We start from the raw sequence: 27,564 nt of genomic DNA on the forward strand, positions 1-27,564 counted from the left end.
AGCTAACGGTAGACCAGGAATGAGGAACCTCTGGCCCTAAATCCCAGCTCAACAGCCAAAGGGCTGAAAGCTTTGAAAGCCTGAGCAAATTAGCAAGACAGTGGCCTGCAGGCTCCCGGCCAAGGGCCACCGTTTCACACTTGCCTGGAATCTGAGAGTATTTGTCCTAGTGTTGATAGCAGGAGAAAACGAAATCACTCAACTTCTCTGGGCCACGGTTTTCTAGCCTAGAGAATAAAGATAAGGGCTAGGCACCTCCAAAGGCCCTTCCAGCTGTAATCATCTTTGGCTCTGATTTCTCTGACTTTACACAAGGAATACTGTATCTTAGGGCCAGCTGAGCCAAATCAATTACAGACTGCAAATAACTTAAAAGACAAGTATGCCCAGTCTCTGCAGATGAGGAAACAGATCCCAAAATTAGACTACCACACTCCCTGGATTCATTCCCAGCCAGGACAGGATATCCTGAGGCAGGTCTCCAGGTCTCCGGACCTCCAGAGCACAGAATCAGGGCAGGAGAAGAACAGAAACATGATGGTAAAGGCAGCCTCCCCTCTAACTAGGTCTTGTCTCTAGCTTCTTTTATGATACTTCCCAAAAGCCCATTGCAGATCTCTTCCTCCAACCCTAAAACCTCTATTCCAAGTCAAGCTCAAGCAGTGTTATTGCATAAATCCACAAGGCCCAAAATGCAACAGAGAAAGTACCAAAGGAGAATTCAAACACCAATGCATAACAAGTGTCTGACATTACAATAAACTCAAAAATATAAAGAACCGCGTAGCCTGCAACGACAGTCCAAGCTACCCAGAATTCTTCCCCCTCCCCACTGTGTCTTGCTACTTTAAATACTAAAATGTGAAAGGCTAAATTAGAAAGCTAATAGAAGAAAAATAAATATATTTATAACCTATGTGAAGCTGATGTAATTCTTACACAGGATCCCAAAAGAAGAAATCATAAGGTGAAAAACTGATGGATTTACTACAATAAAATCAAGGATATTTTTTCCCAACAGAGGACGCTTCAAAGTTAAAAGTAGTGTGATAAAGTCAGAGAACACACCTGTGGTACCAAAAACCAACATTAAGAGACAAGAAACATAACAGGAAATTTCACAGAAGACTGTGAGTATTTAAAAAAACAGCAAGAGTATTTGCCTACAAGTAAACCACTAGCCTTTCATGGTCAGCAGAAAACAATGCCAATTTAAATGCAACTTACCACCAGCCCCGCCTGAGAGTGGAAATGCTACTTAGAATTTCTGTTGGGACACAAGATAGAGATCTTCTTGGTAAACTTATTGCTACTGTCGGGGAAAGTGAGGGTGGGAGGAACAAGGGGTATTTTAAAGGGGCCAGGGGCATGTCTGTGTACAGTTTCTGGTTGCATGCCATACAAGCTATGGCAGAGAGAAAAAAGCACGTTCCCCTAACTCTCAGACAAAGTGGTCTTAAGTCAGAATGAGTTAACTTTCTAACAAACTCACAAACTAACCTTCAGGACCACACCTCATATCTCATTCCCATGAAGCTCCCACTTAAAACAATTCACACCTTCTCTGCTTTGAAGTCCATTCTTTAGCTTTGCCAATTTCAAAGCTGTTTCATCGGATCTCAAAGAGAGGATCCAGCTTGAGGAATTTGACTAGCACTGGTGAGACTCACAAGAGCTCCTGTTCACAGACTAGAAATAATTTGTAATGAATTAATTTGTAATGTGGTTACCAGGCCGAAACATATAGTTTTGGGCATGCTTTTTTAGTTTCAAGATATTTCATGAGCCTAATTATCAGAAAATTATTTCCTGACTAGAAAATTGAAAGAAAGGGAATTTGATAATCACATGTAATAAACACATTAAACTATAGAAAACTTCATAGGAGATATGAATTCAACAGAATAATCATAATGGTTAAGAACATATATAAATAGAAGCTCAAAGTTATGATTAATAGAAATTGAAATAAACATAAAATACTGTGTTATAGCTAAGAGATTGGTGAAAGAAAGTTTTATAGTATCAATGGCAGGAATGTAGACAAACCATGATACTGCTCAACACAATTAGCCATGATTAGCCATGAGGGAAATGCATATGAAAACCATGATACTGCCTAATACAATGTAAAAAAAACAAACAAGGGGAAATTGAAACCTTCATTCAGTACCATGAGAACATAAGCCACTACTGAAAAGCGTCTCAACAGTTCCTCAAAAACAAACAAAAAAACCCAGTTCCTCAAAAGGTTAAACATAAACTTTGCATATTACAGTAAATTCTTCAAATTTTTTGTTGTCTTGGCACCCATTTTGAATGATTTCTCAAACCAGAAGTAGGGCTTAGTCACCCTCGACATGGTCTCCAGTTCTAGACCACACCTAAAAGGCCCAGCTCTCTGGCCAAGATAAGAATTTAGAGGCATCTCCTACACCCAGCAGACTGAGCTCCCAGTGTTCCATCTGCTTCCTTTAAACAGACCGCTCAGGCCTGCCCGAGAACTTACAGAGCCCCACGCCCTGTTCCCTCTTATATTATGTATCCTGCCAGTTGTGTGCTCGCGCTCTCTCTCGCTCTCTCTCTTTCTCTCACTCTCTCTCTGCCTGACTCTTCATTCCTGCCTGGTGTAACCCAGGACAGAGGACTGTCCTCCTGGCCCAGAATATGTAAGTAGTAAGTCTTTGAACTTGGGATTTGACCACGACATATTATATGTAATATCAAAATATCACATGTACCTCAGATATCTGTACAATCATTATGTAGCCATTTTTCAAAAGCATCTTCTAAAAAATATCTTTGAACTTGCTTCCTGTTGTGATGGTATATAGACTCTGCACCCTCCATCTGAAGAACCAACCACATTACCCCAGGACACGTGGGAGCAAACAAGTTGGACTCCCAGCACCAGAACGATGGCCAGGTGGTCAGACAAGACCCACAGGGGTGTCTGTCAGTATAAACAAGTTTCCTGGATCTGGACTCAGACTATTATGCATGAGCCCATCCACCAGGTAAAAGAAGCATCCTGTGAAAGGCACATGGTCATCACCCACATCCAACTGCCTTTCAGTTCCCCTTAGGGAAGAGTCACTAGCTACTTTGATACTGAAACCCCAATTCAGATGGGGGCTCCCAAAACACATTTGACCCAATAACCCCACTCCCAAGTAATACATCCAAAACAAAGGAAAACATATCCACACAAAAACTTGTACACAAATGTTCATGGGAACAGAATTCGTAACAGCCAAAACATAAAAACCCAAATATCCATCATCTGATAAACAGGTAATAAAATGTGGTCTATCCATACAATGGAATATTATTCAGCAATAAAAAGAAGCGACGGACACATGCTACAACAGAACCCTTGAAAACATGCTGAGTGAAAAACCCAGACACAACAGGACACATATTCTATGACCACACTTACATGAGGTGTCCAGAATATGCAAAACTATAGAGACAGAAAACAGACCTGTGGTTGCCAGGGCAGGGGAATTTCGGAAGAAATGGGAAGTGCATGACGATGGGCAGAGTATCTTTCGGGAGTGATGAAAATGTTCTAAAATTGTGGTGATGGCTGCACCGCACTGTGATATACCAGAAACTCTTGAATTGTATATTTTAAATGGGTGAATTGTATGCAAATTGTAGATCAGTAAAAGTTTTTATTTTTTTACTTAAAGACAGAAACAAACACCTGCTGCTAGCAGGAGTTTAGCTGGCAAGGCTATTCTGAACAACCACATCGCAGTATTTTTTTCCTTACTAATAAAAGAGATAGACAGGGTCTCACTCTGTTACCCAGGCTGGGGTACAATGGCACAATCATAGCTCACTGCAGCCTTGAACACCTGGGCTCAAGTGATCCTCCCACCTCAGCTTTCCAAAGTGTTGGAATTACAGGGTGAGCACCATGCCTGGCCCCATATTCCCACATGGTAACATTTACCTAAAATGAATCTCCTAGTCCAAAGTCTAGAGTACTGCATGGAAATAGCGTCACACAAAAAGATACTCAAAAATCATAAGTCATTAGGGAAATGCAAATTAAAACTGCAATGAAATACCATTCCACACCTACTAAAATGGCAAACATGAAAATTACTGACAGTATCCCAAATGCTGGTGGGGATGCAAAATCATACAGGCACTCTGGAAAATTAAACAGACATTAAATAGAAATCAAATACCTATCCTACTCATAAGTATTTACTGTAGAGAAGTGAAAAACATGTTCGTACCAAAAAAGTGATTCAATATTCATAGCAACATGGTTCATAATCACCAAATTCTGGAAACACCCACACGTCCTTTGCTAGGTCAACCTGGTTACACATGCCACACTGCCCTACCCAACAGTGAAAAGGAACAAACAAGTGACACACACATGAACACGGATGGATCCCTCAGGCATGACAGTAACTGAAAAAAGCCACTAACAATAGAAGTGTGATTCCATCCATGGTGCTCCGGAAAAGCCAAAACGCTAAGGACAGATCGGTGACTGCCGGGGCGGGGGATGCTTCAGGAATCCTTTGGAACGTTAGCATTGTTCTGGTTCCTATGTGTGGTGGTGCTTATAAGAATCTATGCATATGTTAAAACACATAGGACTATACATCCAAGAGTGAATTTTACTGTAATTTTCTTTTTTTTTTTTTTTGAGACAGTCTCGCTGTGTTACCCAGGCTGGAGTGCAGTGGTGCGATCTCAGCCTCCCAGGTTCAAGCGATTCTCGTGCTTCAGTCTCCCAATGAGCTGGGACTACAGGTGCATGCCACCACACCTGGCTAATTACTTTTGTATTTTTAGTAGAGACAAGGTTTTCCCATGTTGGCCAGGCTGGTCTCAAACTCCTGACCTAAGTGATCCACCCGCCTCAGCCTCACGAAGTGCTGGGATTACAGGCGTGAGCCACCGTGCCCAGCCTACAGTACATAAATTTTTTTAAATGTTATGGGGAAAAATACACCCATACACCATACACAAAACCATGTTTTATCTACTGAAGACACACAGATTAAAACAGAAAAGGATCTTACATAGGACGACGATGACGGTGCCATGAACTGCAAAATATGAAAAACTCAACTCTAATCTGAGGTCCATAAATAGAACAGGGAGAAAGAAATGCAACCAGAAAATGAGCAACAATTGACTTAGCAGAGTGAAATAGGTCATTGTATTGGCTAGGAAGGAGTCCAAAGCTCAAAGAAGCTACTGGGAAGATCTCTGCTTTAGCACTAAAAATACATGTCTACCAAGAAACAAAAACAAAACAAAAACCCTAAATGCACCCAAAATTAGTTGTTTTTTTTGTTTTTTTTTTTTTTGAAGGAAAAAAAAAGGGGGGGGGGGGGGGAAGCAAGGTGCCGGTCCCTAACTTGCTTTCTCCTTCATTAACACTACTCTAATCAACAAGGTCAAAATATAAAGCCAGATAATTCTGACATTGGTCATTGTCAGTTTGCTACAAAACATGCAAAACACACGGGCAGGTGAGGACCTCCAGTCACACAGCCCCATTCCAGACGTAAATAATATCTCAGGGAATATTAACTTTGTGGAAAGAGTACAAGCGTCCAAGGGAGAGTCACAAACGTCCCATTAAGACTCAGCGAAGGAGGGGCTCCCTCTCATGTGGGGGGTCTTCTGCTCAACTGCGGAAAGCGGGGTTTGTTTGTTTGTTTGTTTGTTTGTTTGTTTTTTGAGACGGAGTCTCGCTCTGTCGCCCAGGCTGGAGTGCAGTGGCCGGATCTCAGCTCACTGCAAGCTCCGCCTCCTGGATTTACGCCATTCTCCTGCCTCAGCCTCCAAGTAGCTGGGACTACAGGCGCCCGCCACCTCGCCCGGCTAGTTTTTTGTGTTTTTTTTTAGTACAGACGGGGTTTCACCATGTTAGCCAGGATGGTCTCTATCTCCTGACCTCGTGATCCGCCCATCTCGGCCTCCCAAAGTGCAGGGATTACAGGCTTGAGCCACTGCGCCTGGCCGGAAAGCGGGGTTTATAACAAACACCAGACTCGCCGGGGTCACCACCAACACTTATGTAATCAGTCCCTGCCTCGAACCAGCTTCTGCAGCCCATCGGGGTCCACCTGCTGCCCTCTCTTACCTCAGAACAAAAGTAACCCAGAAAAGCACCTGAGATACCACCCTTTCCAGGTGCTCTGTGAGCGTTCACAGCCTCGCGAGCAGAGGCTGGCCAGCCCACGCAGGGTGGACACACTGCCCCGAGCATGGACACGCCCTTCTCATGATGCTGGCAAATCCTGCACTGGGTCCTGCCACTGACATCATGGTGGGCACAGCCGTGGCCCCCGAGACCCTCCATCCAAACTGCCCTTTGGGATATTCCAAGAGTCCCAAACGTCAGCCCTAGAGATACCATTACTTATACCTATTTTCTGGGACAAAAGGTTCATTCCACACAGCGGTTTTTCAACAGCGGCACTGTGGACATTTGGGCTGGGTAATTCCCTGTGTGGGGCCGTCCTGTGCATGTGACAAGCATCCCTGGCCTCCACCCACACCCCCAAGTAGTGGCAGCCGAAACATCTGCAGACACTGTCACCTGTGCCTTCAGTGAGCAAAGTCCACACGGGGCAGTGGCAGGAGGGACAGAGAGGTACACAGTGCTAGATCTAGGTGGCTCAGTTCTCTTCTCTATTAAGACCACAGAAGCCCTTCAGACTGCACAAGATCTTCTCCATATGGCGGAGTCTCAACTTTCTTCTGGGCCCTTTCGATTTCATTTATCTAATTCAAATAAACTGCAAATCATCTCTCTAAATGCACTAAAATAGTTATCTCATTTTCACCATCTCAATGAAAGTGCTGCTAGGACTGTCTTTGAAGGAGGAAAGACATGAATGAGAAAGACACTGTGTGCTTTGATGAGAATTTCTGAGGCACAGGAGAGGTTCACCCACACCAAGCACATATCTGAACTAAAATACTTTTAGAAACTAACATAATAACCCATCTGAATTCCTAAGTATGCCTGAAGCCAGGGGCCAATACAAGAGCCTGGTTTGCTATGAACTAGCTGGAAGAAAGGTGTGAGTGAAGATAAAATTCACAGGTGTCCTAACAGGATACATTCATCATCATGTAGCTAGACTAATTTCTTCTCTGAAATGTGAAGTTATCATACAATATGGGCAAGGCAGAGAATCACGGTGTTTTTCTGCAGATAGGCACAGTAAGTAGGCTGATTTTATTGTCCAAACTAGGGTGCATCTGAAAGTCAGTGGGCTAGTTACTAGTTATGCAGGGAGGAGACGCATCCAAAACCCAGATGCACAGTCTGCACAGCAGCCTCGTTCATGGAGATGCTGGCCACTTCTATCAGTATTTCTTACCCTTTTCCTCAAGGATAAAATGATTGGTTTTTCTATTTCATCAGAAACTACGATTTCCCCTTTGGGGAAGGCAGAAAAAACAACAGAAGTCCCAAGAATATAACTTGGAAAGATGACTGCGAAGTGAGATTACGAACCTGTAACGTACCCACAATCAACCCTTTCCCAGAATCATCTGTACTTTCAGAGAGTACTTGGTTTTCTAAAACTCACCAAGGGACTTACCCATATTAGTCTTCTGGTGAATCTGATGGGTCAAACTACCCAGAAAGTTTTTAGGAAATGATAAAAACTTATAAATAATGTTGGGGATCTGAATCCACAATGAGACAACAGGGCATGTTTCTTTAATAATGACCCTACAACAAAAACTACTATGGCAAGGAAGAAATTTGAAAAGCACAGCTTTTTTTTGTTTGTTTTAAGACCTTGTACCTGATTTGCTTTGGTAAAACCAGCTTGATGTTTGAGAGGAATAAATAATTTATCATAAAAGAAAATGATAAACCTTATTTTTAGCATGCTAACAATCTATTTTAAGACTTGTGAATTTTGAGTGTGGCACAGAAACTTAAAAATTTTTTAATAAGGGAAAATCATCATTTTCTAAAAATCTATTTGCCAGCACTTTACATATATGATCTAATCTTTATAGTAATCATGGAAGTATATCTGCATTTCCTCCAGAAAATCAGCAGCCCAAACGGCGACCAGTTGAGTACCTGTACTAGAATTTGAGACTACAATCTTGGCTATAACTAAAAGTGAATCTCAATATGGACACTCTGATAGGCTGGCAAGCTCCCCAAAACAACAAAACAAAACAGATGAGATTTGTAAGTGCTGAAGGGAATGCACATTTGCAAATGGTGCACCGAGAGAAAACAGGTCAGAATCCTGTACCACACCATCCTGTTCTCTGTTACAATTGCATGTCTTCACTGCCTAGTTAAAATACAAAACCAAAAAATTCTCTCTCCCCTCCTGCACACTACCCCATAATCTACCCAACCCCACACATAGGCAGTTTCATTTGGACTTTGTGGATGGTACTTCAGTGGCAGAAAACTCCAGGGGTATAATGGCTGGGACATGGAGGATTCTGGTTAAGTATCCCAGCTGGTTTAATTTCCCAAAAAGTAAACACAAACTACAACGGGTGGAGTTTTTTCCATGGTCTGTGATCATTTTCAAGACCTTTCCAGGCCTCAGACCCATAAATATTTAAAAAAAAAAAAAAAAAAATCACTGTTGTATGGTTCCTTCTCCTCCCTAAATTCTAGTCCTTGTTTTTAATCTTTAGGGGAAACAAACATGCTACAAAGCAATTCTGTGACTTGATCGCTGCTACTGTCAAAATTAACACCACTCACCAGATTCTTAGTAACGTTCAGAATATTTCGACCACTTATCTATTGTTTTAAATCTCTTTTTCTAGACTAGAGGAATGAACCAAAACATAATTATGAGACCTGTGAATGGTAGCTACCCCAGCAATGAAGAAACCGTTTCTGGTTATCTCTTCTTTGTCCTGGCCTGCTATATAAAAGTCCCTTAACACAGGGTGAAATCCTAAGGCCCTCTCTCCAACCACCCTTAAAGAACTAAGAACATTAGCTCTGAACGCTACAGGGAGTGTTTTAAAATGACAATGAAAACTATACAGAGCACTATTTCCAGCTCTGTGGCAAAGACCCATTTGTCTTACAAATCCATTTAATCTGTATCCTACTTGACATTAGGACCACACTTTCTAAACCTACCAAGATGATGGAAGAATGGCCTCTGACTCAGGAGGGTCCTCTCCTGGGCCAAAGAATTTCATGACACTCCATTCCACAAGAATGGGCAGACAGAATTACAGGTCTGGATTCTTCTCCTGCTCAATTATAATAGTTAATTATTGTTTAGAAGAGCAGTTCATGATGTGTGTAGCCAAATAAGACAATTGTCCTACACATGGCTTTAAAATCCGGGCCAACTTTCCACAATGGCCACGTTCTTCCAGGCATTCTTGTGGCAGATATTCCCTACAGTCTGCTTAGTAAAATACAGAGGCGCACTGGATGAAGTATCAACACTTTTCCACCTGCCCGGAGGCCATCAGCACCTGAAGGCCACTCCCCGAGCTAGTCCACTTCCTACAGAGATGAAGCAACTTTGAAAAGGCCAGCCTACCGTGCATACAGCCTGTGTCCGCTTCCCACGAAGCACACGATTCAGTGACATTTCTTAGCCTCCCCTGGGTCAGGTGTGGTCATGTGGCTGAGTTTTGGCCAGGAGAACATGAACAGAAATAATGTGCCCTACGTCCAGGCCTGGGCACATAAAAACTTCCCACACGTGAGCCTCCATTTCTCCCCCAACGCTGACTTACAGCAGATGAGCACAGTCACTTGTCAAGATGAAAGAACAATAAGATAAAAGGAACTTGGGTTCCTGAATCAGTGTCTGAAGGAAAACAGCCCACGGATCAGGGCAACTAGTGAGGAAGAGATACATTTCTATCATGTACGAGTCATTACACATTTAACGAGCTTACTACCACAGTTGGTGTTACGATAACTAAACAAGATACAGGGGCAAACTTAGATCAAGGTTAGGCGTTAGGCTGATCTGGAACCTAGTGTTCTAGAATTAGCAACTCAGGCAAGAACAGGACCTGTTGGATAGAATCTCTAGATACGTGCAGGTATGTACTGTGGCCACTTTATTTGGCCACAATAAAGCAATCCATTCCAGCATGCAGTAAAAATTGTGCTAAGGAGCTGAGGTTGAAGAGGATGTTTTGAATCAGTGATCCTTAATTTCCACAGTAAAATATTAGCTGGTATAAATCACCAAGTATTTGTCAGGATCCTCCACACTTCCTTTGCCAAAACCATAATAATAATTCATATTAAAATACAACATCAGCAAACCACACGAAATCCAACTCTGAATTTACTAGAACACTACTGCTAAAGTCATTTCACAGGGAATAGTAGGCAGCACAGTGGACAGAGTCCAAACTGAGTTTCTTTAGCTGTTTGTTTTCAATCGAAATTTAACATCGAGGCCAGATGCAGTGGCTCATGCCTGTAATCCCAGCACTTTGGGAGGCTGAGGTGGGTGGATCACCTGAGGTCAGAAGTTCAAGACCAGCCTGGCCAACATGGTGAAACCCCGTCTCTACTAAAAATACAAAAATTAGCCAGGCATGGTGGTGAGCGCCTGTAATCCCAGCTACTCAGGAGGCTGAGGCAGGAGAATCGCTGGAACCCAGGAGGCGGAGGGGGCAGTGAGGTGAGATCACGCCACTGCACTCCAGTCTGGGTTACAGTGCAACTCCATCTCATTAAAAAAAAAAAAAAAAAAAGATATTTAACATCAAGAAGATGCTGGCATTCCTCCACGGAAGTCACACGTATAGTGCTTTCCTTTTTGCTGTGTCAAGCCCCAAACTGGGTGCCCTATCACAGCAACATTTGCTCTTTTTGTTGGCATTCTTCCTCCATTCTTTGGTTCTGGTTTTCTTGGTTTGACCTCAATGGATACCTTCACTGCAAACTACCTTCATTCCAGGGTAATTTAAGAGATGAGGTATGAATAAATGCTACCAAGGAAGGAAAATACTCATTAAGCACCTACTACGTGTCAGGTACTTTCACATACTTAATTCCGTTTTATCTTTGTAACATACGATATCTATCATAATTTTCCATTTTGCAAATAAGAAAGTGGAGAAGTTATAAAAAATAATGAAAACTCACTCAAGGCCACACGCCAAAGTAAATGACAACAAGATTCAAGTCCCGTGACGCCTGACTCCAAAACTCACTCTTTCCATTTCAAAACGCTACATTTGACCTATAACATACTGCCGTCCTTTACACAAGGAATAAAAAAGGGATCACTGCTCAATTTTGATTTCCTTTAAATATCCATTTTAGTAAATCAGTGTTGTCCATCCTCTGACTTATACTTATTATATTTCTACAAAAGCAAAACCTACACATCCCTTCTGACACCAGAGCAGCTTACAAGTTGTAACTCAAGAGACTTTAGAGGGTAAGGCCAAGAGAGGAAGAGGCCTAGCCCAAATTATCCAGGTTTATCGCTGCCCCCCCTGGAAAATCATCATTTCTTTCTTCATAGTTCTGTATTCCACAATAATTATTTCAGAGCATATTTTTTCACTAATTCTTATGATTTCTAAAACCCCATTTTAAAGGTTACAACATTTTTAAGTTCGGTGAAACAGGTATATGTCGAGGAACTTGAAACACAAGGAACAGTCATAAGCCTTCTTAGTGTTGTAACAGGACTGTTCTAAAATGGTAAAATGGTTCCATGCAGGATCAGAAAAACATTTTTAATACTATTTTTAATCCTATTTAATACTATTCTTTCCCACAACGGAGTGGCAGTCCAGGACAATTTTTGTATCATATTATAACTACCATTTTATTTAAGTAATTACTAATTTACCTAGCATTCTTAAAAGTCAAGTGTGGGTAAGCTAGCTAACCAACCAACATCATCAATTCTCATCAGCAGTTTTTAACAGCATTAAATTAAACCACAGCTGGTAGCTGAGAATATCAAAAGATTAACATTCTTGAGTTGGTATGAGTTTTTAATACTAATCATAAGCCATCCTAAAATTACGTGAATAACTGTTATAATAACTTAATAAGAAGCAGTTTTTATGACAAAGTCCCACTCAGAAAGACTCTTTCTTGTTCAAAAGAGAATTATAACATCAAACACTTTCGCCACAAATATTTCTATAGGTGACATTTGAGATGACAGAACCATTGAAGCCAGGTTCTTTTGATCACGAAGGTCAAAACGTTTCTCCTTGCTCTGAAACCTGCTGTGCTGTATCTTATCAGAGTCCTTCCCATCCCCTGCTTGCACCTCAGCCAAGTGCTGCAGAACGAAAAGCACGTTATTTTAAGCCTTACCTTCAGATAGGATCCATAATATTTGGTTACATATGGACTGTCACACTGACTCAGCACTGTGATTTCTTGTTGAATGTCCTCTATCTCATCTTCAGCTTCTTCCAGATCAATGATCTTTATGGCAACCACTTTCTGAGTCCGATTGTCAATGCCTTTGAACACCTCGCCAAAGGAGCCCTTCCCAATTTTCTCTAGTTTTGTAAAAAGCTCTTCTGGATCTGCCTTTAGGTTCTGTAGAGAGAAGGAAGAGAAAAGGGAAACTTCAGTCCCTCAAAGCACCACAACTCCTTTGTCATTTTATATGTAATGTTATAGACCACACAGTCTTCCAGGGACTCATCTATTTTCTCTGTCCAGCCATCAGGCTGGTAGTGACCACAGCTCTGCAGGGTCAGGGCGTAAGATTCCTAGGTCTCACCTACACATGCGCATCAGACTATGAAAGAGAGCAAGCATCCAGTAAGAACAATTACCCAGCTAGATTAGAAAACATGGAAAAGATGCCAACTATTGTATAATGAGAGTAAATTAAAATCTAAGTGCTTATTTGAACATGTTAGGATACATAGATTTAATGAAAAATCACTCTTGTCTAAGCAAAAATTCACTTTTCTCCCCACCCAATCCCCACAAGTTCCGGAATTCAAATGGATTTTTACTAAAATGTTAACCAGCTATATCACAGAATAGAAAAAAAAATGTATACCGTAAGTATGCCTCTTCATGAGTAGTACTGCCTTTACCAAAACGGTAACAATCTAACCAGATTCCAGAAAATAATAAGCAGCCTGTTTCCTTTTCTCACATAAACGCTGTACCCCGGAAATAGCCTCTAAAAGCTCTTAACCACCTGATTAGTTACACACACATATGTAGTATACAGTTCCAAGAAGGCTAGCTGTCAGAGTTCAAGCTCTCATCCTAACAGCTACACAGTACAGAGTCGTGTGAACAGCCGAGTTCTCAAGGGGGGCAGTAACCGGTCCTCCACAGGGCCTGTCTGTCAGGAAACTGAGAAGCGATCCTGACGTTTAGCAAGGCAAGACAGGGACGCTGCACATCTCCCCACAAATAACTGCACAGCCCAAAATGCCAATGGCACCCTGGTGACAAGCAATAGCCTGGAACCCCACAGAGCAAGGAAGGACTCTAAGAACTGCCACCGCTGCAGACACATCTTCCCTCAGAAATGGTCCATAGGGAAGAGAATGCCAGGCCAACCCTCCAAATCTGTCAGTCCTTTGAAGAAGCTGAACTACTAGGGAAAGCAACAAGCACACAGGGAGGACAGGGAGGCCTGAGAAGGAGGTAAAGAAAGAGAACGAGAAGAAAGATGACACAGAAGAGGGTATCCACAGAGCAGTGCATGTGAGGTGGGTCACACACACAGCACTATGGCAACTGCAGTGCATCATGAGTGAGGCCAGCCTCCGGGGCCATCAGGGGCTACCCAGCCACAGCTCTCCAAGGTGAGACACACTGAGTTCCGAGCAGCTACTCTCCAAGAGAACTGCTGAAAGCCAGTCAGCCCATTTCTGGTTTGCAGGCCTTACTGTGCTACAGCGTGTCCACCATGGCAACAACGCACATATCATGACAACGACACATGAGCAGATAGCCACAGTGACCTCCTGCACACAGGGGAGCAGTGCCCCTGCCCCATGTTGGTTTGAGGCTGCACATCAAACAACACAAAAGCTCACAAAACCCACCAACCATCTTAGTACAAAATGAACCAAGTAAGGCTTGTGTGCTGGACATGTACCCAATGGGAAACGCATCCTGGGGTTACCAAGAAAGCAGGACAGGCCAGAGGCCAGGCACTGAGCGCTCAGCCCACACCGGAAGGTCATGGCCAGCGTAATCCGAGGTCTAACGAGCTGCCAGGGATTATAAGGACTACAGTTTTAGCCATGATCCCCCTTGGCTCCTAAAAAGCTACACAAACGTCCGTTGTGTTAAAAATGAAACTATCTATCCAACTTCATTTCCACTTAAAGTACTTCACTAAACATATCAATTGGGTGATTAATCAAGAGGCATTTAATTTTTTTTCCTGAACAGTTGCTAAACTGTTTTCAGTCATGGCACTACATTTCAAACATCTTAAGACAGTCATACTTAGGAGGAAGCCTGGCTGTGTACTTACAGGTTTTAAAAACATAGTCCAAGACCCCTGGGTTTACCAAGATAGTCAATGACCCACAGTCAGAGCCCAGGATAATTTCCTCAAGTGAAGACTGTTTTCGGAGCTAGTGAGCAGCCCTACAATATCCTCCTCTTCCTATGTTCAAGCTTGTCAATACCAGTTGAGTATCACCAGTCACTTTTGGGAATGCCACAGAATGCCCGGGTGGGTACCTCCCATCTGACTCACCCTGCACGCGGCCTTGAGCCTGCACCTCCACCTCCTCTAACACAAGCTGCTAGGATGAGAAGCTTTTGGGGATGCGGGGGAAGCAGCGCTCATCTCCTTTTTTAGCTATAATGAAACATACCCCGTTTTCGGCAGCTACTATCTTCGTTGCTTTCATGCCCTCTCCCTTACCGTGCTCCCTCCAGGGTGAGGTAGGGCGGCCCTCCTTTTATTCAAGGCCAGTCCCCAAAGCTGGGCTCTGGAGTCCATCCTTCTCTCCTCCAGGATACGGCTTCGTCAGTAAACCCCTTCTCGGCTCCTTCTTCCATTCACCCCTCTGCTGGCTCTCTGCCCTTGGCAACATGCTCCAGTTTCTCCCATTTAAAACAAACGACAGCACCCTCCCTAACCCATAAGCCCTCCTCCTCCACCCTCTCCTTCCTCTGGAGTCCCTTCAAAGTCATCTGGACCTGCCTGGTCCTCCCCACCACTGCAGCCTGGCTCCGCTCTGGCTCCGGTCACCAGTGCTGCAGTGTCGTGTCTGAGCCTCGTCAACCACGCCCTCCCCCTCCTCTGGGTAACTTTCCAGTCCTTCAGCATCCACAGCCCTGCTCCCGCTGGCTTCTTCCAGTCCCCCTAGTTCCAGAAAGATCTTCACAGAGATTCCAACTTGACTCCACCTTGTCTGGCCCTTACTCCAGGTCCCAGCCTGGGCCTCTACTCCTTCTCCCCACAGATGCCCAGTGTTTCAGGGTCTGGGGCCCTCGTTTCCCAAACCTGGGACATCTGACATTCTTGCAGAAATATATGGGAGTTCAGAAGAGAACAAGGTGAATAACCCATGTTTTTAAAACACCCCAATGGATTCTGGTCAATCACCACCTTGAAGGAAAGGCTGTGATCAAGACTCATGTACATGACAGCTTTCAAAGCGCTAGCTCAGGCCTGCCTTCTGAACAGGAACCCCCGGACCAGCTGCTTCCCAGACATTCTCTCTTTCTACCCAGACATTTCAAGCTCAACATGTGTGCACGGAATTCGCCGCTTCCCCTGCTGGACTGTCGTCCCACAGTCGCCCTCTGCTCTGCGCTGTGTCCTTTGTTCAGCTGCAAGCTGAGGAGTCAGGGGCTGTGTCTCATGCACCTCTACACTCCTGTGCCCGGGTATAACAAATGGCATGGGACTGTGGTCAGGAAATGTCCCCTGAGCAATAAGAAAACCCCAGACTCACCCTGGCTTGAACAGGACACAGATGAGACACCTCAAAGGCTATCCTACACACAGACAGGGGGCCCTGGAGGGAAGGGGCAGCCCTGCTGACAAGGGTGAGAAGGGTGGTAAGAGCCTGCCTTCCTGAGGTCAGGAGAGCCGGTTAGCACTGTCATTCCTGGGAGCGGTGATTCTCAGACCTGGGTGAGCCTCACATTCCCCTGGAAGGCCACAGAGCCCCACCCCACCAAGAGTTTCTGATTCAGTCAACTGGGGGTGGGCCCAAGAATTGGAATCCCGGGGTGGGAGGGAGATGCTGCTGGTCCAGGGACCACACCTGGAGAACCACCGCTCGGCACAGGCTGGGACAGGAGGCCAGGCAGCCCCCACAAGGGACATGCCACTAAAACACCATCATGCTAGGTCAGCTGATCACCCCCCTCCAGTAACCGTCCTGCTCCCATACTAAGAAAACAGTGGCCTTTGCTTTCTGAGACTTAATTTTAAAAGTAGGCAACAAGAATGTATCCAAACCCTTACCATGTTGCTGACCCTGTGGGAGACAGTTACAAAAAGAACCACCCACAAATCCCACCTCTCTGGGTCCACAACCCTATGAGTGTGACTTGGACACTCCCCCCAGCAAGAGACAGTGGCTGCCTCCGTGGCTAGTCTTGCTTTGTGTTCTGATGAATATAATCTAAGCAAGGCCCCAAGAGGACTCGCAGAGCTCCCTCCGCAGAGGGACGTGACCACGAGGCAGGGGAAAGCAGGCAATCGAAAATGGTGTGGTCAGAAAGACAATGACATCTGCCCACTTCCTGGACCCCAGCTGAGGTCCCAGGATGTGCCTCAAGTCATCCTGGGCCACCTGGCCTCAACCATGCCATTAGCTGACTACAGAGAGCCCAGAAAAGGCCAGCAAAACTGCTCAATCCACAGAATCACGAGAAATCGTGAGCCTGCTGTTTTGGCCACTCGGTTTTGGTTGGCTTGCTACTCAACAATAGGCAACTAATACAAAAACTGATGCTAGAAGCTGGGCACTGCCCCAGCAGAGGCCCTGACAGCCCATGCTTGGCTCTAGGTCAGAACTGCTGCGGCCCATCTGTTGTGAGATGCCTCCATCCCTGCCCTCTTTGAAGAGGAGTCTCTGCGGCTGGCCCACTCTTCCTGTCCCACAACTCTTGTTGAGCTGAGGCTCTCTGAATCAAGAGCTGGCAGCCCATCCACACCCAGCCCAAAGCAGGCAGGGCATGCAGACCTTGAGTCGGACGCCGTGCCAGGAGGGAAGTGGGGAGATGCTGGAGGGAAGAGTCTCTCTCGCATGTGTAAGGGACATGAACCCTGGGGACCGGAAGGCAACCTTGTGGATTGTTACAATAATGGCACTAATAACCCATCCCTTGTGTCTACACCCCCCCACAAGACTTTGCCCGCTGCTCCCATAAGAGCAGCCCACACCTTGAATCACCTGGTCTGTGGTTCCTGAGCTGGTGTACCATCTCCAAGGTCAAGCCTCAAGGGGCCCCGCAGCGTTTGCTCTGCCTCTTGGAAGGCCTCCATCAGCAGCACGTGAAGAGGCCTGTTCTGGCCACTAGAGAGGCCACATGGAGGAGCCAAGGCACTGGCTAAACACGCAGCCAACTGCTAGACCTGGGGTGAGACGTCCAGCCTTCCTCGCTGCCCCTGCTAAACCCAGGCCCCAGACACTCTCCAGCTGGCCACAGCCACACGAACGTGCCTCAGCCAGGCTGGCGGAAAAACCACCCGTTCACCCCAAGGAATGGTGAGAAATGCTAAACTGTTATTGTTTTAGGTCGCCAAGTGCTACAGTGGTTTCTTGGTTTCTTATACAACAACAGATAATAGAATTCACAGAAACCACTGCAGGAGAAAAGCGTCTATGGGGAGCATGGCGGGAGGCAGATATTCCAGATTCTGGAATGTTTTAGTAACCTGCCCGTTTTCCTTTTGCCTGCACCAAGACTGCTTAGAAAACAGCTATTTTCACTTTTTTACAATCATCCCAAAAGACCTTTAGAGGCGTATGGCACCCATACAATAAGGGGTCACTGCATTGTCTCAATCTGCTCAAGTGCAGCATCTTTCAGAACCCCTGGCCTCTGTGTCAGCAGCTGCACACCAGGCTAAAAATTACCCCTGGCAAGCAGGGAGCCATCTGCTGAGGCCAGGGCACCAGGGCACTCAATAAGGCAGGGTTCCCCGAGCGGGCAGCCCTGCCCTCTGGCACTTCTTGCATAGGTTCATTACCATACCGTGTCCCCCATGGCCAGAAGAAAAACCAATGCCAAAGAGGGCCTATTTCAAATAAGAACCTCGAGATTCTGCTGCCAGAATTTATTCACCGAGGAACATAGATTTCCTTGGCAGAAAAGGCACAATTCTGCCAGCCATCTTGATAATTTACTTTTCAGAAGGGTTTGGGCTGAACTGAGCGCCGGCTATGGCCTCAGATTAGAAAGGCCTGTAGCCCCTCACCCCCTCTGCCCCCGCCTAAAAGGAAGCAAAGCCTAAGCCAGGGCCAGGCAGGAGAATCAGGACACCCAGGAGCTCGGCCTTTTCCGAAGCAGGGGGAGGTCAGGACACACAGACACCCCCACAATATTCCCCTCCAAAGTCACCTCCCCTAGGGCAACAAGACTGGGGGATAGAGGAGGGGCTGGGGGCAGCCTGCACACAGCAACCCCTCCTCAGGCCCTGGACTCAGCACTCGAAAATATCGATTAGATGTCTTGTTCCTACAGTGGAGCCGGGATCACCACTCTAGGACAGGCAGGAGGATCGGCTTCTCTAATGACCAAGGGAAGCGCAAGGGGGTAACTTCCCTTTCCCGAGCTCCCAGAGCCTCGAGCCCCACAAGCTGCCTCACACTCATGAGCCCTGGCTTTCTCCTCTGAGGGAAGGGTTCAGGGATAAAAAGATGATAAATAATAGCATCCACCTCTGCATTAAGTGCAAGTGAGAGTGAGGATCCAACACCTTCTCGTGGAGGTGTCCGACACATCCCAGGCAGGGTCTGAATAGAAGGCACTTGAATACTGAGTTCTCTACTCACCAACTTTCCAATTCCCTAAAATCTCCCCAAGAATTGTAAGAAAAAGCCCAGCTTTCCATTTTGGGGGGCCTCAGGGTTAGGAGCCAGCACGCCCCGCCTGAGGGACAGGCTTTGGTTGGATAGGTCAGGGGTGGTCAGCTGGAAAGCTGAGCGGGGTGACGGATGGTGGCTGGAGTGCGGTGGAGGGAGGGGCACTGGCAGTATGCTGGGGTGAAAGGGGCTTTCAAAATAGGTCTTTGCTTTTTCCAGTTTTTAGGCAATTTTGGTCCTGTTTTCTCTCAGTCATTTCTGTGAACAGATGCTTTGTCAAGCTGTATGTATTTTTTTTCGTGGATGCAAAATTGTTGTCTTAGTGTAATATGACTCAGGCGTTTTCTCCCTGCAGTGCACACAGCGTGTGGCCAGCCTCGTAGGAGTGGGTTTATTGAGGGTACACTTGTTCCACGCGCTGGGTCAGGAGCTTTACATGAACTGTCTCAGCACATTCTCATGACAGAGCTAAGAGGAAAGTACTTCTGTCCACCATTTTACAGATGAGAAAACTGAGCACAAGAGATGTTGAGTATCTTGCCCTTGGTCCCATCGCTGGCAGAGGGCGGAGGAGGGGTTTGAACCTAGCCAGCAAGCTCCTGCCTCCTCACTGTACTAGGCTTGAGACCATGTCATTAGAAACCAAAAAAGCAAATCTTCCATTATATGGCTGCATTAGAGTTTATTTAACCTGTCTTCTGCTGCTTAATCAGGTTGCCTTTACTTCTTTTTAAATTTTGTGTTTTAAGAAACCCGGGTTGTGCATTTCTGCTGTGGCGGGGAGTGAGCGTGTGCCTGTCAGCTCCTGGTCAAAACTTGGGAAACGTGTGATTGGAAAGGACCACAGATGGCTTCCTGGAATTTGCTCGTCAGCTTCAGGGCCCATCCCAGTGGTGCGGGTGTGGAATATGTTATTCAGATACGCAAGACCGCTGTCCACAGGCGCATTTGCATGAGACGCTTGACAGGTGGAAATGGGCCTGCTGATACTGACCCCATGAGAGGACAACATGCCCACACGGTCACTCTGTGTTTGCGTCAGATTCCCTGAGAAAAGGTAGTGACGTAAATCTGTATACACTCGGAAGTAGAGATTTGTTTTGTAATTTTCATCAGCATCCTTTTGGAGTTTATTTCCATTTTGTGTAGATGTGGGCCTATCACTCTTCACAGGGAATGGCCAGCCACTGAGAATAACTGAAAAATCAGAGGATCCATGTATGTGTGCACACAGCAGAGTCGGGCATGGTGGCTTACACCTGTAATCCCAGCACTTTGGGAGGCCCGCGGATCACTTGAGATAAGGAGTGTGGGACCAGCCTAGGCAACAAAGCGAGACCTCAACTATACCCAAAAAAAAAAAAAAAAAAGGTCTGCCCTTCTCCCTCCACTTCATCTAAGAAGCCCAGAGATGGAGAGGACATCTGATCCCAGTGGCCAAGACCCCACTCCCATTAGAGCAGTGTGAACATGTGGCCTGCACAGGGGCAGGGTGCCAGGAAACACGCTCCGCAGGCCGCCAGTGAGGACGAAAGTTAAGACCTGAAAGACCAGGTCAGAATCAAGAGCATCCAGGGGAGCCCTGTCACAGAGGCTGTGCCCACACCTGGGCAACTCTCCCACAGGCCACCGGCAACCCCTTCCCCGCTCTTCTCTGGGCCCACCTCCATATGCCCCTGTGCCTTGAAAGACTGGGGAGGGCACACAGGCTGTGCAGGCAAACCTGAGCAGGGAGGCTTTTCTGAGGAACGGCCAAACACAGTTCGAGAGGCAGAGCCGCCTGGATGCAGAGGATACGGGACTGGGACAGTGTGAGCCACAAAGGAGGTAGGGGGTGCCCAGCACTGCCTGGCCAGCACCACCCAGCCACAGATGCGGAGCCAGCGGCCACGGGAGACCAGAGGGGTTCAGAGGCACACAGTTGAAAATCCCAAAACAAGGGGAGGGACAGAGTCATCAACCGCTTTATTGGAACAAATGTCCCCTACTGTGACTGCAGCCAAGTTCACGCTGTCCTCTAGCGGCCCCCACCCCCACACCCCAGCTCCTGTACCTCTCTGGGCCTGACTCAATGGCAGAAAGCAAAATGAGAGCTCTGCAGGGGGATGGTCTCCTCAGCCACAGCTCCCTAGACTAAAAATCAGGCCTCCACAAAGCTGGAGAGCCGTCTCCACCAGGCCCACCCCTGGGTTCCCACTGGGCCACCAGACTCTCATTCATGAGGATGTGCAGGTCAGCCCAAGGTGGTCCTCTGCTCCGGGAGGCCCTGGACAGGCCAGGGGCCATCAGTCTCGGGCTCCCTTCACAGACTACGCATGACCTGGGGGTTTGCCCTGCCAATGTCATGACCACACCTACCTTGCAAGGTGAAAACCTCAATGAATGAGAAAGACAAATGGAGGTGTCTCCTGATTCACAGACTGATTCTGCGCCCAATGAGAACACCAGAAGGTGGGTGTTTTCCTGCTCCCTCTCATCTCACAAAACATGGTCCCCTCAGCCCAGTGTACGAGGGGGGCAAAACCAGCAACTCCAGCCTGGCCTCCAGGGTTCTGGCTCCTTCGAGGAGAAAACCCAAGTGCGAAGTTACTGTTACCCACTCGAGATTTACCAAGAGAATTTCGAAGCTCCGCCCTTCTGCAGCTCAGAAGCAGGGTCATTCCACAATACAATACAACGCTTTATTATACTCCGTGATCCCTTGAAAGAATTCGTTAAAATTGTTCTATGATGACTTAAGTATTTTATATTTTTAAACCTGAATAGCTGTCATCATCTTCTTTTGATCATTTCTGGCAATGAAAAATGCATGTGGCATTACTAATCAACTTTCAGAGTTACTCAGCTCCAAATGTACCACTTGCACAGTCAAACCACACTCAACTATCCTGGTTGAAACCGAGCTTCTCTATGCTTTTCCACGAAAACAAAAAGAAACTGAGGGTGATGTGCTGTAATACCCAGTACTTCTCACACCACTATCCCTACAGGAACGGGCAAGAGGACGCTGGAGGGAAGCTGAGACTGGAGCAGGGAAGCTGACACTGGAGCAGGGAAGGGGAGTTGGCTGCAGTCACGGACTCTCCTCCACTCTGGCCCTGGCAAGCATCTCTAACGAATCACAAACTCTCTCCTAGAGCTGAACTGAGCCTCAGAACCTACTCACCCCAGCCAGTCACCACCGATTTGGCCAACTGGGCAGGCAGGTGAAAACCTACATGCTGGCCTGTCTGGTTCTACCACCCACAGACACGTGCTGGCGGCTACCATTCCAGCTCACCCTTCCATACCCTCGCCCAGGCCCCCCACCCCACGTTTCATCATTAACAGTGTGGCTACCTACCATTTCCAAAGCTGGAAACCTCCGCACCCCCATTCCTCTCTCACCCCAACAAGCAAACCGTGCCATGGTTCTTCCGAAGTGTCTCTCCATCCAGCCCCCTCCAGGTCACTGCCTTGCCCTCCCTCCCCCACAGCAGCAGCCTCCAACTGATCCACTTCAAGACCTGCCTGTGCCCTGCTGACAGAGCTGATCTTTCTAAAAGCTCACGGTTTCCTTCACTGCTTAAAACTGGGGACGACCCACTGCCCTTCGCACTGAGGTCACACTCAGCTTGTGAATCTAAACCCCAAAGCTCCTTTCTAATCCCCCCACTTACCCTCTTGTCATCCAGCTTCTTAATATTGTCTACAAGCGCCAAAGGTCACACACAGATGAGTCCCTTCACAGAAAATTCTCAAGGTGACACCATTTTTTGACTGGTGGAAACAGATCCTTGGTCGCTGAGGCTGAGGTGAGGAAAAGACTAACAAACCACCAAACGGGGGGTGCCAGCGGCCCCTGTAGGCCCGGGGATGGGTGTGGTTGGGGTCCTAACACAAGGCTTCCAGAAGACGCATTCGGCCATTCATGCAATGACCCTCCCCAAGGCTCCCAGGTCTAAGAAATGAAGCTGGGAACCACAGAGGCAAGATCATGGCGACCAGAATTTGCAGAAATCCATGGACCTTTAAATTGCCTTGTAAAGGTAACCACTAAATCTCTTAAAATAGAAAGGGTCTACCTGCAGGGCCACGGAAAGAAGGCTCTACTCCACAGGCACTGCCAGGAGAAGGAAGCCGACGTCAGACAAGAGACCCATTGCAGGAAAAATGATGGCAAAGAAAGAAGGCAAAAGGTACTGGCCCTGTATGTGGGTGCTCACACGCGCGCGCACACACACACACACACACACACACACACACACAACCTGTCAAGAGGACCAGACACGACAGTGTCTGTCTGTGGCTCCCAGACAGAAACACACACATACTTCCAGAAAGTCTGTGCAAGAGAAATCCTAACAATTTGAGCAGAAACTTAACTGAATCTAAGAGAAGGTCTTGCAAAACACCTGGAATACTTAAGGCAGCTCCGTATACACACCCATAAAGAACTAGATTCCCAGAGCTCCTGGCCTTCTCAGTGTCACAGATTAGGTGACAGCTGCAGTCAGAGACAATGACTCTTCTCTTGGATATGGTCTTGGATGTGGCCTGGGCAGAATGACGCCGTAAGCAAAGCTACTGTCATGCCCGGGTGCCCTCTACGGAGGAGGCATGGGCTCCATTTTCTGACTTTTAGGTGACTCGTCTTCAGGCACAGGGCCTGAACAGGAACCCACGGCCATCTGACTCCGAACACTGAGCACACCCTTCACTGTCTCCTGAGCTCTGACAGCAACATACAACACGAGGGCACAAAAGAAGAATCCCAGGCTCTGGAATGAAAAGCTGTGGTGCGCTGCTGCACGACCTCCAACAAGTTCTTAGCTTCTCAGTCAAATGGACAATGACCTCACATGTCTGTTCGGCGATCAAACCACGTTGTCTGCCAGCAACGTGGTGAACTGCCACCACCTTCACCAGAGTTGGCATAGACTCTTCAGCAAGCACACTGAAGACCATGGGAGGTCATCTTTAAAACAGCACTCAATTTTGGAGACGTTTTTGGAAATCATTAACTTGCTGGCCAAAACTCTTAACTGAGAACACACCAGGTACAACACAACACAACAGGGTCCCCAAAGAGTAAAAACGAGAGTAATTTTTTAGTATGGCTGAACTTTAGGTCAATCTCCTATTCTTTAATACAGATTATTCTTCCCCTAAGTAAGAAATCCTAAAGCTAATTGCAAACAAACAAAATACCCTGGAAACCCATCTCATCAAATTAACCTGGTCATTAAATGTGAAGCGGCTTTCTGTGCTGAAAGGAATAGCGAACAATTTGCCTAAAGCAAGCCTATTCATCCATAAAGGTCTTCTTTCATTCTAACCAGTTTAAAGCTCACTCTTTATCAGGGTCTTTCCAATACACCCTCCCAAAATCGGGAAATCGAGCAGCCCTTTTTATAAAATATCTATACATGCAGGGATATGTACAGAAAAGGCCAATGGAAAGTTTATAAACCAAACGAGAGAGACTAAATAAAAGCCAAGTGCTCTTTTCTGGAAAGTTTTCCAGCCAGCAGTTGTCATCAAAAACCTGTCATGGTCAAAACCCAATCTAGGATGGCGCATCCCTGGCCTCCTCCGTTGCTCTGGGAAGCGCCCAGGGCTTTCCACTATCAGGACAGCATCACACCTTAGGGACTCCCCCCAGTCGGATCCTGGGGCTCCACACACCAGCCAACCCTAGACACCTTTTGATATAAACAGAACAGGAGAAACATCAAGCTCCTGATTTTGACTTGATAAGAAGTTTAAGGTCAGGACTGGCTTTCACACCAGTGCTGACTCAGGACATCAGGGCTCCTCTTGAAGCCAAGGAACAAATTTGAATGCCTGTTCTCCTCCTCACTCCACCTTCACCCTTTGAAGGTGCAGATGTTATTAATGGGTTTTTGGCTAGACACCACTAACTGCCCAATGGTGCCTATCGTCCCCACAGCGGCCTCTGCTCTGTTAGAGGTGAGCTGGAACTGCAGACGCAGGACACTGCGCCAGGAGAAAGACACTTTGGGAACTACCTGCTCTGTGATCGTGAGGCCAGCGCCCTCCCAGGGCCCACCCTCCCTGCTGCGTGGGGCTGGGATTCTCCACCTGGGCTGCGTGTGGGCAGCCTCCTCAGCAGCTCCATGTCCCAGCCTCAGTCTGGATCGATTCAAACAGAATCTTTGGGAAGGGACACATCCCTCATTAGCTTAGTTAAGCTAACCAGAGACTCCCACATGTGGCCAAGGTTGAGGACCACCAGTCTAGTCTAGGAGATTTGCCCCAGGCTCTGCAGAAGTCACAATGCCAGTAGTGATGCCTGGAAAACTCCTTTTATCCTGGGTCACGTCCACCTTTCTACACCTGAGGGAAAAAGATCACATCAGTGCAGAGGAGGGGGCACCTCCAGCACCTCACCTTCTTCATCTTTTACCTCTCCCACCTCTCTTCTCCACGACAGGAGGGCAACCCCTCTCCACCACCTTGCGAGATAACTTCAGCAACTAGTAACTGATGGTGCACGCCCATCCCACACCCACCTACACCCATCCCATCCCACACAGACCCATCCCATACCCACCACACACATCCCACACCCACCACACACCCACCACACAGATCCCATACCCACCACACACCCATCCCACACACACATCCCATACCCACCACACACCCACCACACAGATCCCATACCCACCACACACCCATCCCACACACACATCCCATACCCACCACACACCCATCCCACACACACCACACACCCATCCCACACACATGCCATACCCACCACACACCCATCCCACACACACCACACACCCATCCCACACACATGCCATACCCACCACACACCCATCCCCCACACACATCCCATACCCACCACACACCCATCCCACACGCACCACACACCCATCCCACACACATGCCATACCCACCACACACCCATCCCACACACACCACACACCCATCCCACACACATGCCATACCCACCACACACCCATCCCACACGCACCACACACCCATCCCACACACATGCCATACCCACCACACACCCATCCCACACACACATCCCATACCCACCACACATCCATCCCACACACACCACACACCCATCCCACACACATGCCATACCCACCACACACCCATCCCACACACACATCCCATACCCACCACACACCCATCCCACACACACCACACACCCATCCCACACACACCCCATACCCACCACACACCCATCCCACACCCCATACCCACCACATACCCATCCCACACACATCCCACACCCCCGACACATCCATCCCACACACATCCCACACACACATCCCATACCCCCCACACCCATCTCACACACATCCCACACCCACCACACACCCATCCCACACACATCCCACACCCACCACACCCAGCCCACACACATCTCATACCCACCACACACCCAGCCCACAAACATCCCACACCCACCACACCCAGCCCACACACATCCCATACCTACCACACACCCAGCCCACACACATCCCATACCCATTCTAACCTCTCTGCAGGTGAGCCCCAAAAGGGTGCTTCATGTATGGTGAACTAGCTGGTTAATCTAAGGTCTCCAAAATAAAAATCAGTATTTATCAAATACCTATCCTTAGCAAATGGCTCCAAGAAGCTCAAAGAACTGACAGATTTTTCTAGTCCTCAAATATTTTTTCGAAGAAAGTCTTATTTCTAGCTAACTGACGACAAATCATTTTTATACAATAACATGCTTTTCTACAGAACATTGCAATAAATCTACTAATTACTACAATGTAAATTCCTCCTAGTCTGTGTCCATGAACAGAGAATTTACTTTTCTAAGTGGCACTACTCAGTTTATCTACCTGAGCTGTATTAATGCATAACACATGCGCCCACAGTCTGGTTTAGTAAACTCATTTCTCCCATAGTATACACTTTACTTTATCCCTACAATAATCACATCATCTAGAAGACAAGCTCAATAAATACCCTACAGTATTTGACAAAAAAGAAAACTGGCACAAAGAGAAGTTAAATTCTATGAATTTCAAAGTCTGGGTCTACATAATCAAACAATTAGTTTTCAGGCTGGGCACGGTGGCTCAGGCCTATAATCCCAGCACTTCAGGAGGCTGAGGCGGGTGGGTCACTTGAGGCTAGGAGTTCAAGACCAATCTGGCCAACATGGTGAAACTTCATCTCTACAAAAAATACAAAAATTAGCCAGGTTCCCAGCTACTCAGGAGGCTGAAGCATGAGAATCACTTGAACCTGGGAGGTGGAGGTTGAAGCGAGCTGAAATTGCACTACTGCACTCTAGCCTGGGTGACAGAGTGAGACTGTCTCACAGTCTTCCTAAATTCCTTAATATTTCCTAAATATTAAGGAATAGTTAATATTTAGAAGAACCCCAGTGCTAGCATCTACTGTTTGTAAAAGAATACTTAAGATATAAAATGCTCTAGCTAAGTTAAAAATATTGCAGGGCACGGGGGCTCAACCCTGTAATCCCAGCTACTCGCAAGGCTGAGGTGGGAGAATCGCTTGAGCCCAGGAGTTTGAGGCTGCAGTGAGCTATGATTAAGC

The 27,564-nt window shown here is 46.8% G+C and overlaps 1 protein-coding gene across 5 annotated transcripts in view; it reads right to left on the bottom strand.

Moving 5' to 3' along the window:
• STK24 (serine/threonine kinase 24) overlaps positions 1 to 27,564 on the bottom strand; it is a 129,454-nt gene that overhangs the window by 55,800 nt on the left and 46,090 nt on the right. For 4 of the 5 annotated variants that reach the window (XM_065533415.1, XM_005586132.3, XM_074021303.1 and 1 more), the window contains exon 2: positions 12,326 to 12,556. Coding sequence is in view for 3 of the 5 variants with exons in the window: in XM_005586132.3 (XP_005586189.1) it covers positions 12,326 to 12,556 (231 nt within the window). In the remaining 2 variants the exon portion in view is untranslated. Of the gene's footprint in view, positions 1 to 12,325; positions 12,557 to 14,873; positions 15,174 to 27,564 lie in introns of those variants that run through there. The other variant, XM_065533413.1, reaches the window with a different exon arrangement.

The sequence above is a fragment of the Macaca fascicularis genome, chromosome 17 (assembly GCF_037993035.2).
Source record: "Macaca fascicularis isolate 582-1 chromosome 17, T2T-MFA8v1.1".
Lineage (NCBI taxonomy): Eukaryota > Metazoa > Chordata > Mammalia > Primates > Cercopithecidae > Macaca > Macaca fascicularis.